The sequence below is a fragment of the Electrophorus electricus genome, chromosome 1, assembly GCF_041902795.1.
Source record: "Electrophorus electricus isolate QZ-2024a chromosome 1, ASM4190279v1, whole genome shotgun sequence".
NCBI lineage: Eukaryota > Metazoa > Chordata > Actinopteri > Gymnotiformes > Gymnotidae > Electrophorus > Electrophorus electricus.
The window spans coordinates 7,376,341-7,396,220 of record NC_137497.1 but is presented as its reverse complement, the minus strand read 5'-3'; the positions used below and the strand labels follow the sequence as shown (position 1 = coordinate 7,396,220).

General features: G+C 47.5%; 2 protein-coding genes across 17 annotated transcripts in view; one reads left to right on the top strand and one right to left on the bottom strand.

The window, feature by feature from the left end:
* The window catches only part of tango2 (transport and golgi organization 2 homolog (Drosophila)), a 19,049-nt gene extending 6,363 nt beyond the window's left edge, over window positions 1-12,686 (bottom strand). For 2 of the 6 annotated variants that reach the window (XM_081710838.1, XM_081710845.1), the window contains exons 1-6: window positions 12,604-12,622; window positions 11,736-11,845; window positions 9,121-9,506; window positions 7,161-7,249; window positions 5,442-5,561; window positions 4,708-4,822 (exon numbers count right to left, since the gene is read on the bottom strand). In XM_081710838.1, the coding sequence (XP_081566964.1) occupies window positions 4,708-4,822; window positions 5,442-5,561; window positions 7,161-7,249; window positions 9,121-9,272 (476 nt within the window). In that variant the 5' untranslated portion in view covers window positions 9,273-9,506; window positions 11,736-11,845; window positions 12,604-12,622. Of the gene's footprint in view, window positions 1-4,707; window positions 4,823-5,441; window positions 5,562-7,160; window positions 7,250-7,403; window positions 8,653-9,120; window positions 9,507-11,735; window positions 11,846-12,223; window positions 12,573-12,603 lie in introns of those variants that run through there. The other 4 variants (XM_027019880.3, XM_027019881.3, XM_035526367.2 and 1 more) reach the window with 3 other exon arrangements.
* A 587-nt stretch (window positions 12,687-13,273) lies between these two features.
* arvcfb (ARVCF delta catenin family member b) overlaps window positions 13,274-19,880 on the top strand; it is a 119,552-nt gene continuing 112,945 nt past the window's right edge. For 6 of the 11 annotated variants that reach the window (XM_081710711.1, XM_081710710.1, XM_081710702.1 and 3 more), the window contains exon 1: window positions 13,276-13,450. The gene's annotated coding sequence lies outside the window, so the exon portion shown is untranslated. Of the gene's footprint in view, window positions 13,451-19,880 lie in introns of all 11 variants that reach the window. The other 5 variants (XM_081710694.1, XM_081710678.1, XM_081710684.1 and 2 more) reach the window with 2 other exon arrangements.

The window sequence follows — 19,880 nt, the reverse complement described above, 5'->3', positions numbered from 1 at the left end:
CACAACCACTGCTGTGGTTGTTATTTGGGTGGCATAACGTTCCCAATACACCAATGCATGGCATGGGAGTGGGTGTTAAACCGGAAACAGCTCAGCTGACCCTGCAGGGTCACGGATCTTTAACCTGGGATGAGAGTCATGTCCACCACCCAAATACATCCATCCGAGATACTAATAGTAAAATCAATACTAGAGTAATACTAGAGCCAGAAAATGCTCACTGAATAGTAGGATGGAGGACAAAGAACCGAAGATGAAATACAGAAGTTAAATACACACACACGTATGTATATATATATATATATATATATATTTATATATATATATATATATATGTGTGTGTGTGTGTGTGTGTGTGTGTGTGTGTGTGTGTGCGTGCGTGCATATGTTTGTGTCTACAGAGAGAGAGATCTGAGACCAAATTTCGGGTGCAATGCCCTTCAATAGCTGTATAAGCCAAGTGCACCAACAAAGCTGGCATCTCTAATAGCTTGTGAGTACAAAAATACATTTACACAAAATACATTTCAAAAGTGACGGGGAGTCATGGGAAACTGGGAGAGAACTCCTCCCCTCAGCTCATCCTCAGAGAAACAATCAGTATGCAGAGGAGAGGAGGCTCATTTCTAGGGAGCCCACGTCCTTCTCTCTGTCTGTAAGCCGGCATCTGTTTGCTCCTTTTCCTCCCGCTGAGCTGAGCTGTGTGGTGCAGGCGTTTGACAGGAATAACAGGAGCTCGAGGCGCCCGGCTACTCGATATGGCTAGTACACGTCTACTTCGCGTCTAGCACGTGTCCACAGTTCACCTCTGATTAGCCTGTGATCAAAGCAGATATGGGTTAGGCCTGCTGAGTGTGATTTGAAATTTCGCTTTGCTGTTTCGGTCTGCCCCAGCGAAGGGCACAGACACACTAGCTTACGTTTGCAGCTCTGCCTGAAGTTGTCGCAGGACTTGTGACATCGTAAGGATGTCTGTAACTTGTCACCGTGACGCTCTGACTGCTGGGGCGAGGAAAGTTCTCCTTTGCTGTTTTCAGACTGTAATCTTCCGTCATTTTTTATCACGGCAGAACACGTGAAGCACTTACGATTCATCCACTTTCCTTTTTCATCTGATAGGTAATCCCACCTCAGGGCATGTGTAGGAACTTTTAAACGTAACCCGCAACTACCTTCGCGTCGGAAGTACCATCGTTACCATTGTCACCTTGGCATCCAGCAGTAACATGCAAGAAGCATGTCACAGAACTCAAGGTTCTGTGGCCCTCCACCCTGGAAACGTCCTGCTTCCACACAAGCCCAGGCTTAAGAGACCACCGAGTCTGTGCCTGTCGGTTTTGCTCGTCTTGAGCACCGATATGTGAAATGCGTTCTAATAAGGATGTGACTTAAGGGAGAAGCAGGAGAGCGCTGCCGTTATTTTGCGCTGTTTGGATGCAGAGTGCTCGGTGCCGGGAGAGCAGTGCCTCTGCCCCGCGGGACGCCGAGACGTGCAAGCCGCAAGCCGTTTCTGGATGGGAGGCTCTGAACAAACATGACTAACACACAAAAAGGATTATCTCCAGCAGAGAAAGGCACCCCAGTGAAAAGAGATCCCTCCATGAAAATAAGAAACTGGGAGGCTTGTATTTATTTTGAAACCTGAGTGTAGTCATATATATATTTTTTAATATATGTAGGAGGTATTGGAGACCTAAATATGCAGGGTATAGCCTAATGATGACTTTTAATATATAAGATTGAACTGAGTAGTGGTGAAAAGTCCACTTAATGCAAGAATGTCCAGATACGATCTACCACACTGTTGTTTCTGCTCATAGGAAATGGAGAGCTATCCAAAGCCAATACTGTGTTCTAAAACACAGTAGGTTTTATACTACAAACTGGAACTTGGACTGAGAGAGGGCTAGGGCCTCTAGGGCTTTATACAGAGTTATTTTTTTCATAATATATAAAGCTTTGTGCACCTCCATCATTCAAATGGATTCTTGGCTGAAAGCTGAGAAACTACAAGGCAAATTCCAACTATACACAGTCCAAGTAACTAGTTACAGGACACAGGTTTTGGGCAGAAGGACTGGAGCCTTCAATCTCGTCTCAAATGCCTCACTTCTGCACACCATCAATAACACAGACTTTTGAAAAGAGAAGCAAAAATTTGATTTAAAGGTTCTCCCAAAGCCATATCCAAGGACATCTCCTGATATCCGAGGAGGAATTTTACTGCTTCTTTTGGGAGAATTCCAGTTTTCCACAGTGCTGTTTAGTCTGGCGTTTGGTCCTCTGCTTTATCGCATTCTAAAGAGTGATATATAGAAACAGATGATTAAAAACACAAGGAATAGTTATAGCCTGAATATATCAACAACTGCTAAAATCCTCACCAAGACTTGGCAACCCAGCAGGCTGGGGCAGAAGATCTCTGTTATAATGTACACCTCTTCTCCGGCTGCAGGATGTTGCTATTGATTTTGGGGACAAAAGTTTCTGATAAGCTTATTGCCGCATGTATCATCTTCACCTGGGAGGACAGACTAATGGCTTGGTAACGATCCTGTTTATTGAGATGGTAAACAAATAAATAACATCCCAAGATGCTTTCGACATCCATTTTATTACTTCTCATGGGTGTCTGGCATCATTGTGTGTGTCCATATGCTACGCAGCCTCTTAAAACATACTGTCCCTCCTGGCCCCTGAAACAAAGTAACGCAACATCAGACACTGCAGTGAGAGGCATTGGCTCTGCTGCTGTGGGGGTGGGCCTCGTAACGCCTGGCTCTCTCGGCTGGATTGACAGATGCTACGTTAGGGCTGGAAGGAACCACAGAAGCAGGGCCTCTGGAATAGGATCTGCTTCTTCTGTTTTTTTTGGAACAGTCGAACGCTAGGCAGAAAGATATACAGCACTGCTGGACATTTGATCACACTTTAAAAGAGAATGCTAACGGCATGATTCCGTCAGCTCACGGTTGACCCTGGACTGTCAGGGAGATGGCGACTCAGCTATCCATCTCACCCGATGACTGCAGAGCCAACTATGGTTTTGGTGGTCTCCCAGCCATGAGACCAGCATCGCTGAGAATTCAGCCAAGAGAGTACATTGTGTGATGGCTTCACTGCACATCACCACATCACTGTGTTCCATTAAATGTCTGTAATGTAGTTTCATTCCTGCCCTTTGGAGAAACGTGGCAGAGATTTTGCCAACGTTATCTGCATTATTGCCATGTGAGCTGGCAACTCTGGTGCACCTGATGGACCATTAAGCGCAGCACAGTTACATAGCATTGCCTGATAATATTGAGTCCTGTCTAAAATGCTAATATTGGGATTTAATTAATAGTCAGTTGACTCAAGGTCTAATGGATATGCCAGATGATGCTACATAACATGCTGCCCAAAGTCCCCAGAGCTTCAGCCTTCAAAAACCATAATGGCACACCTGTGCCTGCACGAATCATCCCTTAACAAAATTCTCCCTGTAAGGGAAGGACCCCACAAAGCCCTGAAGAAAATAGCTCGGACAAGCAACTGTGGAGCTGAATTCCAAACAGCCTTTTTAAGCTTCATCCATCCCCGGGAACAGGAGACCAGGTGGCCAAGCCGATGCCTGGTTTCCCTCGCAAAGACCCCCGAGATCAGACGATAATCATCCCTGCCTGATCTCCACCCAGTAACACGAAGAATAAGAACAGAGAGAGAGAGAGAAAAAAAAATATTCCAATGTGCAGAGTCGCACAAAGCCCACAGGACCTGGACTCGGGCCACCTGGGAGATCCGTTTGCCTGTAAATGAAACGGAAAGGAATGGCGGCGTGGAGAGGATGAGCCACTATCATCTGATTACGCCGGATGAATTGTAACGAGGTGCCACACGAGTCCCTCATAACCGTAAAGGCACATTTCAGCTAACAGAAGGCTGCGGTGGGAAATGAACGCTAGCAGGGGAGCGGCTGGTGCGAGGATTAATATCAGCCAGTGCTATCCGCTTCACAGTGGCCATCAGTCAATGTTAGCAAGGTTAGGATCATTGGATTAAAGATTCCTTTTAAATTCATATCTTATCCTGCAGGGATGACTGAGGACAGCAATTACTGCGATGTACATGTTTACACACGGTACATCACATCACTGGACGCGCCCGTACTCAGACACTCATGAGCACAAACCCGAGGCCTTGAATCATGTCTCTTAGCTGTCGCGTTCGCGTTATTGATGTAAGAGGGTTGATGTCAGGAAAGGGTTACAGTCCGATTTCTCTGTAAAACCAAAAGCGAATCGGACCCAGGAACCTTGGTCTTATTCAGGAATCTCTGATTACACATCTTTATCGTTCAGTCTATGCTCCAGGCCAGCCAATATGCATCAGACCACTCACTCACAGTATGACCTCTGATCTCGGATCAGGTTTTTCTTTCCATAACTTAATGAAATAATGATCACCCTGACATTTAAAATTCTGCATAAGCACAATCCTAGTGCAGGGGTAACGGGTTGACCGATAAAGTGGGATTTGCGCAAGCGTCGGACATGTAATGGATGCAAATCGCATGGGTCTTCGGTACGAGTGTTGACACGGGCGTTTCTGCAAGCGTCCATGGGCTGACGAGGCATTATAAATCACTATTCCAGTCACCTGAAACACCCCGGCCCACGGGCCAGTCTCATCTGAGCGCCCGCGGGATATCCGACTGTAAACGGGTACCTGAAGTCGGCCGTGAGGAGGTTGAAGCCGTTGTACAGGTGGCCCTCGGATGCCACCTTGCGCAGGTACGAGAAGCTGTCCAGGCTGTCCGTCAGGTAGTTTGACACCAGAAATCCTGGGGAGAAAGGAAAAGCGCTCGAGTAGCTCGAAGGATTTCGGATGCTTTTCCAGACCCAGATTATCTCTTGTATTTCATTTATCTTTTCATGTAGACTCGCAACAGAGGCATCTTTTAAAAAGATGAGCTTTAACCTTTAAAAAAATTAAAAATCTAAAAGAATAGCTGATCTTTAGCTTTCATTAAACAACAACAAAGCACTGCAGCTACACACGTTACTTCTGCTTTTCCCCAATGAGACTGATCAGCGTCACAAGAATGGGACGTGCACGTCTGCCATATCATTTTGCCGTCCTGATCCCACTTACGGAAAGGTCAGTGTATAATAAAAGCCAATAACACCGTGCCAATAATAAAGGTGAACACTGCTCACTTGGGAAAACTGCTAAATCAATACCATTTGATAAGCAGTTTTATTAAAGCAAGCTAAAGCTTTCAATAACAATCATTACCCGGACGCATGCAACAAGTGTAATCATTTCTCAAAAGAATCTGGAGTTGACTAACAAAATAATTTTTCCGATGATTATCCAGTTTGGCGCCAGGCAACGCTGCCACTCGTCACCTGCAGATGAAGAGCATTCAGTTGTGAAGAAAACGTGCCCGGATCGCCTACCTCTCCCATGGGCGTCCGGGTTGGTCCTCCACTCCATGTAATTGGTCAGCGCCGCCAGCTTTCCCCGCTTGGTGACCCCGAGCCAGGAGCCGCCCTCCTTCCCCTCCTCCAGATCCAGACCTGAGGAGGCACGGTGGCGGAGGACAGGTGTGAAGGACCCGGACGGCCCGGCTACAGCGGACGGGCATACCACGTGCCGACGCCCAGCTCGAGTCTGAGTGTGTTCCGCCGGTCTTATTCGACAACTGGCTTAGTACAAAAAACGAGCGTGTTCCATATTTATAAAGCTATTCTCAACAGATTAATTAGCTTAATTACCACTCTGCAAACAAGATTATTCAAATTATGTCTGTTTTTTTTTTGTTCTTTGTTCTTTAAAAAAAAAAAAAAAAAAAAACTTTTCAGTAGCTCATTAAGTAAAATGTTTCTTGCTGACAGCTTAAGGGAGACTGCTGTGGCATTTCAAGTGAGTATTTTAGGAGAATTTAAGACATCACGGACCTGTACTGTATGTGTTAAATACTCACAATAAGAGTGCTCGCTAAAAGAGTCCAGAGAATACTGAAAATCATTTTCGGATCCAAAAACAGCGATGAAAACACATCGGTATTTTTTTTGCCAAAAGGTGACGTAATGCTGTTTCAGGATCTTCCTTAGTACGCCATGGCCCTGATGCTACCCAGGGGGCCGCAGATCACGTCTCTCGGGCTGCGTTCAGCCCCCATCCCCGGACAGATAAAGACACCCCCCCGCCCAGCGCTACGCTTCATAAAGCTTCCATAAAGCCGGCCATTAATAACGGACCCCCTCACCTTCCGCCCCGTCACCCGCTTGACCCTAAATTACAGGCGCGAGTGGAGGCCGACAAACTACAAGTCGGCCTGACCTCTCTCCAACAGCAAGGGGCCATGGCGTATTCCTGCAAACTGCCTCGTGTATCAAACAAGAGGTCATCGATCAGTTACTAAGGTCTAACTGCCAGGACTGGGTGAGCGCAAACTGTGCTTTTTTTTGGTCTGTTTGTTGTTTGCTGTAAGCATCACATTTTCCCTAGTTTCGCACCGGAGACTGCAAAATAGTGCATGCAGTCGAAGGAGGGCCAGGTTTATTTGCCCAGAACAGATTACGGAGCCATCATCACTCGTTCAGTTTTTTTAATGGTTTCTGTCACGATAAGACTGGTCGCTCTGCATCATTTAGCTAGTCAGTACAAAGTCAACCTTATTTTTTCATTTTGTAAATGAGGCAATAGAAGATGATTTTTCAGTGCTGTGTTCCACGGGTGCTAATGCTGGCTCTAGCAGGGATGCGTGACAACACAATAGTTTTCGGTTAGAAATTCAAATTAACCTAATAAATACATTCTACATTACTCCAATTAATAAACGCTGAGCGGTACCCCAATTAATAAACACAGATGTGGTGGTTGTAACACGGCAAGGGTTCCACCTCTGGTTGCGTTTTGCAACAGGGGCATTTGTGGCCGGTCGCGCCAACAAGACCTTCAGAGCTGCCGAGCTGGTTCAGAGACGTTTTGGTGGAAAACAATGCAGAACAAAACAAATGAATCTCATGTGACCTCTTTGTTTTGTACATATAAAAACAGCCAAACCAAAAAAAACAAAACAAAAAAACCTTCAAACAAATCCAAACAGATGTTTGTTACAGACTGAGTGCATGTTTAACCAATCAGAAGACTGAGAAGCCGGACACTCTTACCGCCGAGGATCTCCTTGCCGTTGCCCCAGAAGTCGGCGGCCTTGGACGGCCTGCTGTAGGTCTCGTCTCTGTTGGCGGCCAGAACGAGCCTGCAGGGGGCAACAGAAGGGGAGAGCTGAAGGAACACAGGGCAGGCAAGCGGCACAAACCCGGCACCTGCAACTGGGAAGCTGCTATTCCGGTGGAACATGGGCCCATTGGAATACCTGAAACAATAACCCCAGCTTCATCATACTGGTTTACCTGTTAGCGGGCCAGCGCACCAATCGTGTTCTCTTCGAATCGACATTTTGGACAAGGCTCTGGAGGACGTCCAGCTGACCCCTTCCCATGAACTCCAGTTAACTGAATTTGATCTCTGCAACACGGCGAATCGGTGAATGAGTTAGATTAATCTTGTCTTAAGCTGCAAATCGGATCCAAAGCTTCTGGGAACAAGAGCAGCCAAAAAAAAAAAGGCACCGGTCCAGCGCTGCGGCCCACTCCGTCTGCGAGCCGGACCTCTCCTGTTGATTAGGAACTGATTCTAGCCAAAACGCTAACTGATTGCTGTGAGAGACAACTCGGAAGCACACCCAACCACGCCCAGCAAAAACGCTGAAGTTAATTCGCTGGAGTGCCTGTTGGATGGACCCTGCTGTTCAGAACTGAAAATTGTTTTATAATTTCAACCAAATAGGTCATTGCCTCCTTCATTCAGTAATGACACATTAGTTGTGCTTTGTTTGTGGTTGTTCGCGGGTTTTTTCATTGTGACATCACTCTCTGTGTGTGTGTGTGTGTGTGTGTATGTGTCTCGGACAGTGGCTTGGCTTTGCGGTATCTTTAGACCTAAGCTGCTATGTGCCAGTACTGAGGATTAATGATTTCTGAGCAGACAACAAAGCACTTCTGTAAGTCGCTCTGGATAACGGCATCTGCCAAATGCTGTAGATATAAGTGTGTGTGTGTGTTTCAGCTCAGCACACTGGGAGAGTGATTTTTGCAGCTCCCCAAATCCTCAAAAGCTCCGTCTCTGCTGCAAGCTACACAATGCAGTGTTATTTCTCTCTCGCTCTCTCACACACACACAGACCAAAGCATATGCACACCCATAGGCAGTCATGTGCACACCTACACGCAAGCACGTGCACAGACACACACACACACACACACACACACACACACACACACACACACACACACACACACCTTTCGCTCTCACTGGCGGCAGGTCCACTCTGTCCCCACTCAGAGCCGCACGCTGACAGCGAACCTGCCCAGCACATGGGCCCTCGGCGCCAACAGAGCCTTCTTTCACATAGACCCGCATTACACAGAGCAGGCTGTTGCTCCGCTCTGTTGACGCTACATCTGTCTGCTGTGTTCTCAAACTGAGGAGAACTCAAATTGAGCTGGTCTTAAAATCAGCTCCTCAATCAGCTGATTGGGGGCGGGGGGCATCAAAAAGAGAATGCAATGAGACAAATTGAGAGATGAAGAGAGGGTTAGAGAAAGAGAAGAAGGGAGGGAGGGAGGGAGAGAGAGAGAAAGCAACAATAATGAGTGCAAAAGGGGGGGGGGGGGGGTAAGTGGAACGAAACCTAAACCCGGGCGGAGACTCGTTAGCGTAATGAATAGGCTAATGCCTTTTGATCGATTATCAATTGCGGAGACGTGCGCCTGCAGTCACTTTATCAATTGCCCCTCTTTCTGCTCGCCTGCTGGCTATTTTCAGCACGTCTAAAGCGAGCAGCTGAGAGTCTTTTAATAAAGCGCCCCCAGCTGAGAGTCAAGGGAGCAGCAGGATAGTATACGGTGTCGGGTGCCGAGACCACCCGATACAGACCAGAATATCATATCGGGACGATACCACGCCCAGTCATATGTTACAACGCGCTAGGTTGTGACATCGTGAAAGACTTGGCTGGCGTTATTGTTTTTAATCAACGTTTACCATCAAAATGTTATCGCTATTTACACGTGTTGGATCACCCGCTTCTCTGCAAGCCTGGGCGGATGTTCTTGCGCCGGATGGAGACGATGCCAACTCTGGACTAGACCTGCTCGTCTGCGACAAAGCATCTGAGGAAACGTCCTGGTCCCTCCAGCTTGGGGGACCGATGCTGCCATCCCAGAATCCCCAGACCGAATGGAGTGACCGAGGCTGCACACCTACACGGAAATAGTGGCTACTTGGACTAAAAATAAAATAATACAGCATAGACTGGTTAGTAGCTGGTCAGCCCAGTGGAGGATGGATTCCCTCTCGAGTCTTGGTCGTCCCGAGGTTTCTTCTTTAAACCCAGCCGCAGAGATCTTCCTCATCAGTCGCCTTCGGCTTGTGCATTAGGGATCTGGGCCAAACTGGGCAGGATACATGATAAAAAGAGGTATTCACTAAAGCACGTCACAGCCTTCTGTGAAATCTGTATTGCAAAGGCCAGTATGATAGCAACTAACAAAGAATGTTCTGCAGTCTTAGCATGTATACCGCACAAATAAGTTCTAGAAGAGATTTTAAAGGTCGTTCAGAGCTTATCGAGCTTACTTCAGCTTCTCTTTAGATAGTTTAGGGTAAGAGTAGCAGTATCTGATCCTGAATCTGTGTCAAGGAGTAAGTTAGTGTTAGGGGTTCCATCCAGGCTTGATGAACTGTTCTGCAGCAATTGAAAATTTTGCTTAATTCAGCATTTACCATGTAGCTCGGCACTGAAACTCGAAGAGGAACGTTTGTAGAACAGAAACGCCGAACAGGATAAACCCACAGCGCGGCTAAAAGAGCCATATGATGGCAAACACTGCTCCACTCTCTGAGACCACTTAAAGACAAAAGGGCTGCACTCAACGCACTCTGACCTGCAGCGCCTCATGACATTAGAGATCAGACGCTTTGACACGTGGAGATCTGATACCTTGACATGTGGAGTACAGCCGGGAACTCCACATCCACCCGAGCTACTGTCCATGAATCACCGCTGCCAGCCTGGTGCATAGACCGGCATGTGCATGCCCACGCACGCACTCCCTATCTGATCTATATTCTGCAGTGCAACAAAAGCGAATGAGAGCGAGTGAAAGACTGACGGAAAAAGTGAGAGAGAAAGAGTGAGAGGGAAAAGAGAGCGCGAGTGAGTGAGTGAATTGGAAATGCCAAGCTAGTGGCAGGCACCCCCACAGACCTATTTCTGCCTGCTCTCTATTTGATAATCAGGTACATCTACTTGGCTTCATGTTTTCCACAGGCTTCTTACCCAAATCCCCCCCCCCCAAAAAAATAAAACACACACAATACATCATCACTACACTCACAGGGCCTAAAATTAGCTGAGTTTTTACCCTCCTCTTAGAAGTCGAAGGTTTGGTTCAAATGAATATTGGTCACTGAGGAGGCTGGGTGGGGCTGCTGAGCTGATAGTATGCACCATGTGCGGTATAACATGACTGATCAACATACCTGATCAAATTAGGACCCAAAGGACCACAGTGGTGACTCCTGAGGCCGGTCATGATCCAATTAAGCCTATTACAATTCATCATCGTTAGCATGATTGACTGCTTTTATGTACAGTAGACACACATCTGCAGCAGTGCTGCTGATTTTTGTTGTCAGAGCACAACTCTCCTCTCCTCCGTCACCAGTCACGGCGCTGACCATCTGACGCGGCTCTCGGCTATTTTTAGGTTCTAGCTGGCAGATTTGTCAAGCCCGTCGCACTGACCGGTTAGTCACCCGTACGGTTGGTAGGGGCGACACGGATACGTCACCGCAAATTCCTACAGCTTGCCTGTCCGGCCATGGCCCACAGCCAAGAGTACACTCAAATTTTAATTCCCAGACGGTGAATGTTTTTTTTTCTCCACCAAGTCTGTCGACTCCCCTTCCTGTGACCCAAGCTAAATGATCCTCTTCTACTTTCTGAAAGTATGCAGTAGTTCAAAACTTTATGTACTTATTTATTTTTCCCTTCAGCATGTCAGGGACAACACAGTGGCGGCTAATTTAAAAACGGAAAGTGGCGTTTCCTTTTATGATGTTTACCAATATTCTTCCTGCATATGGGACTCTAGACCTTTCGGCTGGGTTCCGGAACTTGATCTTTACGTGCTGCAAAAGAAAACAAGCCCAGAGAGGTTTTGGATAGCGGCATGCCAAACGTAAGGACGTGCTGGACCTTCCCGCTCCCTGACCAGCCGAACCTCTCCCTCGGGTGAGCAGACGTCGGAATTACATCCAAGGTCAAAGCAGGCCGCGCCATGCTTCACACAGCCGTCAACACCCTCTGCATTACTGGGCGCTTTGCATTATGAGCGTACACACTCATTGCTATTCAGTACATGGCACCCTTTGTTCCTGTGTAATTAGACTCTCCGTAAATTAGATGTCAGCTTAATGAAGTGGCTTGGGCCATACCAGCAAAGCTGGAGCTGTTTTTCCTGTGATTTCGCAACAAAGGCAAAAGTAACCCGAAAGAATGCATGGCGTCAGCAGGTTTTGTTTCTAATGCCGATGTTCCTGCCGTTTCAGGGGCAGGGCCACGAGCGTTTGTCAAATAAACAAGACCAAATCAAACCAAACCAACAGCAGAAACATACCTGTAGGCATTTTTGGACGCAGGCCGCGGGTCAAACTTGAAGAAAATGATACACATGAGGACGTCCCTATCACAAGCAGCAGTTAGGGTCAGGCAAAAGAACACCAAGTGCTAGAAAAGGAATGGAGACAGAAACTTACATTAACCATTAGCAATGATGTCGTTTTTCGTTGGTGTATCTAATCTTTTAACAAACGAGAATGACAGGAATAGAAGCCAGGTCACAGGGATACTGGGCCATGTAAAGTGTGTCTCTGGTTAGCCAAACATTCAAGATTCAACACTACGGTTTCCTGTCAAGAGGAACAGCGAAGGGGTGATGTGGCAATAGTGTCTGTGTGTATGTTGGTTTACAACAGTAACGCTATGAGACGGACAACGCCCTCAAAAGACGTTCTTTACAAGCTTTATAAAAGGCAACAGCAAAAGACAACACAAATCAACCACATGAAGACGCTAGCTAGGTTTCAATACCCAAGTAAAACTTACCCAGACAGCTAGCTAGCTTGCCTTTTTCTGTTTTTGGGGTGCCAACTTAAACAGCATGTTATCTATCTCTCCATCTATCTCTCTGTCTGCCTGTCTGTCTATGCTGGCTGATTAGCTGGTAATAAATCTAACGTTAGCTAGCTAGCCAAGTTAGCTAACTGCTATTCAGTTTTACATCGTATAAGATAGCGGACGTTAGCTAAGCTAACCCAGCTAAGATACAGCAGATCTGTGCTGCTTCAGTGACAGCTAACGCAACGTAGCTCGGTTAGCACATAAGCTATCTTGACGGGCAGCTATAGTCAGCTAGCCGTAACCCTGCTCAGTGTACATTTTGAGTTCGTATACAATCTATGTGACTTATTGATGGCGTTACTCACGGATCCATGGCGAGCGGGCAACGTTCGCAGCGCTGGTTACGTGACAGATGCCTGTAAACGGGGCTGGCATGACGAGGGCGGGGTCAGAACATCCTGCCCTGTGATTGGCCAAACGGCTGAGGTGACGCAGGGAGCCCCGCCCACCACTGAGATCTTGACCCGCCCTCTTCATGTATAATTTGTCTTTATCCTAGTGAGGAATGTGCGTAATTTAGATTACTAAACACATAAAGCACCTCGGCTCGTCGCGTATTGTAGCTTTCACCAAAAAAAAAAAAAAAAAAGACAAAGTAAAGAAATCTATGAGTTAGTCGCTGATCACTGTTTATTCCTTACAGAGAAAACTGACAAAGGCGTGTAAAAATAGTGAATGCATCCGATTCCGGAAATTAAAGGACTATTACAAGATAGTACCAGGTCCGAGAAGTACGCGTGCGTGCGTGCGTGCGTGCGTGTGTGTGTGAGCGCGCGCAGTGGGGGGGGGGGTACTATATTGATTGGCACCAATTTAGCCAATGAAGTCTGATTTACGTGCTTTCATCCTGATTAAAATTAGAAATTCTCCAATAGAAGACAGCTGAACTGTTTTCCTAAAATGCATCTGTGCAGGGGCGGGATTTAACAGCATTTACGGTGATGAGATTTTCTCCATGCGTTGTTGTTGTCTGGAAGAGAAGGTTGCGGGCTGCACATGCGTGGAAATAAGACACTCAAAACCCACATCTAAAGAAAAGGGTATATGTTTATTCCCTTGTCTGACCCGTCAAAGGATCTACAAATTTTAATGGTTAAATGAACTGAAAAATACCTGACCCATAGAGTTGCATCAATCAGCGCTTTCGTTAAGGTAAGATATCAAAGAGAGATTACATATGGAGTTTTATTGTTCGGACAAACGCGTTTTAATTCCACATTTGTAATTTGTTAAAACCAAGTAGGATGTGCTGAATTTTTGGTAGGGGGAATAAACGAGTTCCACGAGTGAGGGTGCTGCTCGTTTTGTAAAGTAATGGCTATTTTTGTAGACGTATTTCAACGGGGCTGTTCTGGAGCGCGCCACTCCGGCATCGAGCTCGCCGCGAGTCTGCACGCGTGCGAGGGAGCTCGCCGCGAGACCCACTCACGAGACCGCGGGCAAGTTTACGCGCGGCTTGTGTTGCGCGCGTGCCTCCCTCAACTCCGGCTGAGGGGAAGACGAGGGCGGGGGGAGACGTTATGTTTCGTGATAAATGAACTTGAAACATTGATTTATGAAACGTAAACGTGTTAAACTGCAAAGGTTGCGTTTGTGAGTCCCAGTTGTACGACAGGGTGTTACTACGGTGATAACGAACTGTGTTTTCTTTAGTGTGAGAATAAAATGATCGTTATACGCTACGCTGTTGCCCATTTACCCACGATGTATAGCTACCCGTGTTCAATTATATCCCCACAAGCTCAGCAATTAAGTTTAACCGTATGTCCTGTGGATGGCGGGGATAACCGTTTATCAGTCCGTTAAACTTAACCGCGAGCACCGTTACACGATGCGCGTGCACGGCCGTAACCGCGTATTCCGAGTGGACGCCGTGGCCATCTCGCGCAGTTAAGTTTCTGCGTATAGTTCACGTTTTCTCTCTGACCGTCATTGATCTGCAGGTGCAGCCCGCCGCCCGCGCGCTGCACTCCCGGGTGTTCCCGGCTTGCAGCTCGTGTCACTTGTGCGGTATTGAGCGCGTCGTGGTTCAGGCCCTCGCGCCGTTGTCCTGGTGCGTCTGGTTGCCACGCGCACAACAGTGGCGTCCTCGTGGCCACGCTGCGCTCTTAGTTAGGATGACTGGCTGTTGTCTTTTGTCACGGGGTCACGCGATTAGCACCGCGCCGCCCTTCGGTTCAGTGTGTGTGTGTGTGTGTGTGTGTGTGTGTGTGTCTGCGGCCGGTCACATTCTGCAAAAATGACTACTGTAATGGAATTATTACACACACACACACACACACACACACACACACACACACACACACACACACACACACACCATTCCTGCTCGTTGTTCTTGGCGTCTTTCTGTTTTCATAATAGAAAGCATCAAACAGAGCAGCAGGGCTTTGCTTCTGTATGCTTTACTGAACTGCTACTCTGGCTGGATGATCATTTTATCTCTTTGCAAACTGTCAACATCCAGCGGTCTGTACGTTGGAGGAATTTGTGGGTTTGACCTGTTTAGGCTTGCCTTACTAATCTCCGTAAAAGGCTTCAGAAATGGACGGTGTTCAGGTGTACGTCCTTAACCAGCATGTCTCACTTTAGCTAATCTGATTCAGGTTTTTTTACAACTCCTCTTGCCATACCTCTCGTGTACATTTTAAATGTGCTGGGTGCGGTAGCGTGCTTGGACCGAACAGAAAAGGATGATCACGCACTCGTGTAGTTGGCGGGTTATGGAAGCATTCATCCACGCACAATTCATGTCCTCGGCGGTAGGGGCCGTTCCCATGTGATCCCATGCGATTGCGCGATATAATCTTAAACACTGGTGGACGTCTTGTAAAGATGTGATGTTGGTCTGTATTTATTTATTTACCTAACCAAATTCTGTCCGTTGGGTCATATAAATGTTCCCATTTTGTCACCCACTCGTGTGGAATGTCAGAGTTGAGCTGGATACTCGCACCACAGATTGGTTTTCGTTTATAAGTCGTTTGCATATCGCAGTTTTCTATGGTACCAATATTGATCACTGATCCACGCATCTGCCTATCGATTTAAGATTCGATCCCATCTGTTGGTTAGTGACAGTTGAAATTCGAGGTCGACCTGGTGCACATGGCACTTTCGGGTTTAGTATTTCCCTGCTCTGCTGGATCTTGTTCGCCACGCCGCCTAAATCCTCCAAGCGTGCTCATCTGCACAGGAGCGGGCACCGTATGCCCACCTGTGCGGGCCCGGGGCACCGGAGCTCGGGACTTGAGCCCTTCCGCCCGAAATAAGACTCCGGATCTCGTGCGCTGTCGGAGCAGAAACGCTCGCGGCGATCGTTAACCCTCACGAGTCCTTTTCTTGGAATTAAAGACGCATCTCGTATGGGAGTGTCGTCATATGGAATGCAAAGAAGTGAAATGGATCAGAAGGTTCTTGTAACCAAGCGCGAACGCCAACTTTGCTGCCATTACAACGGTTGAGCTCAAACAAAGACAACCTATGTTTGAACTAAACGCTACAGTTAGCTTGCAAAACGATGAATCTCACTTTTTGTAGGATTCTCAGTAGAAAGTGTGTGTGTGCGCGCGCGTGTGTTGCTCTTGGCGAGTGTTTGCGCGTGTCTGCGTTTTAGAAAGAAGTGCTGGCGCGTGGGTCTGCGGTCACGGGTGCTGCACGCTTGGATGCTCCCGAAGATATCTGGGCTCTGTCGCGCGCACGCCAGCACGCTGAATGCATGTTTAGGCTCCACAGCACTGAAACCCGACAAAGCTCAGCATTTCATCTGGGTGTCCTGAACAGATGCCTTCATGCAAAGGAACTGTTGTTTCTAACAATACCTAATTACTTACAGCTAATTGTTTCCCGGGAACTGAATCACAAATGTAGGCTGGTGAGTCCACTAGGAAAGGAAAGTGATCATGTGACATGCAGGGAGCGGGATGGAGTGGGGGGGGGGAAGGAATATGGACAGAGTGGGATCTCTGTGGAAGGAGGCGGAAGGTGGAGACGAGGAGCGCTCTCTGGCTCCTGGCTCTCAGATAGAATGAATGGGCCTTTTGAATGCACACCTGTGTGTGTGTGTGTTTGGTATGCTGCAGTGCGCCTTTTGGCACAGACAGGGGCACCTGCTCTGAGATGGCCCCCTACACAAAGCCTCAGCGTGTCTGGCTTGGCCCCTGTCGCTGCTGGGAGGGAGTGGGGGGGGTGATTGAGCATTTATAGATCAGCGTTCGATTCAGGGAAGATTCATGAGCTCGTAAATCATGCCGGACCAGGCATATTATGTGAGAACAGGAAATTAGAATGCGGAGCAGTGACGTGTGTGGTCCATGATGAGTCGCTACCATGACAGCCAGGGTGTCTGGGTTGCGAGGTATTGTCAGGTGCACCCTTTTGACTTTCAACAGGTTCATATGGGAAAGTGTTCACAAAGAAGCTTTCTTTTGTTGTTGTAAGGGGATCAGTGGGATTGTGGGAATGTTTGCCATTTTACATTCTCAACGTTATATAGCATAACACTCGTGAATAGACCTAGCTTATTTTAAAAGAACACCAGGTAATTGGTGCTTGCGGAACATTGTATTTTAAATTGTCTGAATAATTAATTATTCAGCACTTTACTTTCACCATTCTATAGCCGCTAAGGCTGCGTAGTTCGTGTGTGTGTGTAAGCAGCTGGTACTCTGACAAAGCCAACGTGTCGTTCCCATGGTTTTCTTATTCTTGATGCAAGTTGGCTGCTGTGCCATCTTTTCGAAAGTGTTATTTATTTATTAAACCTTTTTTCTTTTTTTTCTTGTTCATCTCAACACTAACACTGCGTTCCCTCTCGCTGTTCCTTCAGTGCCTGCTGCATTAGTAGTGTTTAGTTATTTTTTTACAAAACTGATGCATGCTTGAGGTCGAGCCCTTTCTGGTTTTGGCCCCCGGGGGACACGCAGGACTTGAAGTCCCTTTTTCCGCAAGCGTGGGACGACGAGGGAGAGGACAGCCGCACTCCCTTCAATCCGCCGTGGCCCTTATTTTCAAACGGCGGCGGGCAAAAGGGAGAGGCATTCACAGGCACACTGCCCTCTCGCGCACTCCCAGGCTTTGGAGAAGAATTCTTATCTGCACTTATCTCCCAAGAACCAGACGGGGCTGCATCGGGCTCCCCTCGGCCCCTGCCCGTCTTGGATATAGGCGACTCGGCAACGTGGCTCGCTGGTCTGTGCAGCAACTCCACAACGGGTTTACTGGCTGTGGTGGTTAATCATTACATTTTAATGTCAAACCAGCACAACTGGTGTGTCTCATAACAGAGAGTTCTGTTTATGATGGTAATATTTTCCAAGTAATGGATAACAATCAAATTTAGCCGTGGAATCATGCTAGAAAAAAAAAAAAAACACAACCATTTGCCAGCCGTGACTTTGAGCTCTTCTAATGAGCTTCCTTCCTGTCAGTCCTATGGGGACTTATCATTGATCACTGACTGTAGTTTGGCGCAGAACTGGGACAACAGTATAGAGTTCCTCAGAGCAAAGAGCAATATTACTCTCCATCTGGCCCCATATTCCAGCTTGGGTGTGATTAGATAAGATCTTAACTCCAGTGTCGGGGCTGCGTAAGCCTTAATCCCTCTGTTGCCAGCCTGGTTCATGCTACAGGACATGGTGGGAGACGTTTGTCAGAATTCTCAGGCTTTCTCCAGCGTGACCAGCAGGTGCGCTCTGTCTATATGGAAGAAGAGGCTTCCTGTTCCATTTGTCCCTTTTGCTGCTGCTATAGCGTGTAAACGGAGTCGTGCTTACCCTGGGCGCGTTGTGTTGGTGTATGGATTAGCCCTGGCTTGATTATGTCTGGGACTAAGGGCTTCTTAATTATAAACATGGGCCTTCCTGGGAGACTAAACCCTAGTTTGTTTTTATTTGTTTGTTCCAGTGAGGGAGAGAGTGTATGGTTGGATATGAAGTATTGCAAAATACAAAGTCAAATTTGTTTATATAGCACTTTTTACACCAGCCATCGTCACAAAGCAGCTTTACGGATGTTGGAGTCCAAGCCCCCAGTGAGCAAGACCAGGGTGACGGTGCTGAGGGGGGGAACTCCCTAGAGAAGAAACCTTGACAGGAACCAAGACTCAATGCCCACCCTCCTCTGCCTCTAGCCTGAACCTGTCAATCTGTTCATGTTTCAAGAGCAAATGCCTACTTGTATGGGTATTAATACTTCGTTTAGGAATTGGTTGTATAATGCCAGAAAAATGCATTCCAGAATTATTTAAGCAGTAGAACGTGAGAGGTTATTGCTATGTTGGATCAGTGTAACATGGCTAACGTAGCCAGAAATGTTGAGAACCGGTTGTGCAGACGTTTCCCCTTTTTAGGGTTCATGGGTACCGTTTTCTGTATGGATGGTTGGCGCAAGTATCCTTCTGCCTTTTGTTCATGGACGTATCTAGCCAATACCATGAACTGTGCCCTTTTAAGTTGAAGTCAAACTGTTTTTGCATAACCTCTGCACAGATTCACTGAGTGTGATTTAGTTTACTTTTGCACTTGTAACGCTGCGTCTCTCCTTTCCAGTGGACTCCTAGTGCTCAAGTCCCTCACAGCGTTCCGGGAGGTTGAACCAAGATAAAGTGAATCCTGGTCATTTAAGTTAACAAACACCCAAGTGACATCATGACTGTGGTTTGGTTCCTTGCTGTTTTGGCTGGGACCACATGCCTTTGGCCCATTTTGAGAGCAGGGCATTGTGGGAAGGAGATGTCCTTCTGCACAAGCCCCAGGAGACGGTAAGAGCAGAAGCCAGCTCTGTTAAAGCACTGCCGCATGGGGGAAACGCCCTGCGGAGGGGACCTACTGCAGTCCCTGGGAATTGGTGGCACTTTTAAATAGCCATGGTTTTCCAGCTCCTCAAAGGTAGAGGCCTCCGAACGGAGCTCGGAACGACCAGGCCGGTCTCAGAGCCTTCCCGTCGTGTTCGGCAATGATGCGCGGCCTTTTTTTCTCCCCCTTCTTCCCAGGGGGGTTTTCCCGACATTCCTCTTGTGCACGGCGCCATGTTCAGGTGCCAGCCTCCTGATTTTGACAGACGTTTCCCCGTGTCGCTACTGCCTTTTCACTTGTGTGTCCCAACAGTTAATGAAATGTGAGGCACGCTTACGTGGAGAAGTGTATGGGATATGGGAAGTGTCAGATCTTGGACCTGAGCACGGCCGGGCTTGGCGATGCTGGGGAGCAAAGAGCAGGAATGGGGGGGGTGGTCCAAGGTGGGGTCTAGGATGTGGCCTCTGCGTGATTGGCTATTCAAAATGATGACTTTGAGAGTACGTGCGCACCTCATGTGTTGCAAAATGGAACGCGCGCGCACACACACTCCACGGCCCTTCCTGCAGATTTGATTTTAAATTGGAGTAAGCTCAAAATGGACACTCTGGTGGAATATAAATATCACCATGCAGGCACCTTTGTAAAGGCCAATTCATGAAACGGTGAAGGCCGGCCAAGGACATGTGAACGTGACCGCAGCCCGCTGAGCAGCCTGATCGCGCCTCGCATCAAGACGGTTGTATTTGTATTCTTGTAACAGTTACCAGTCTTTCCTGCTCTAG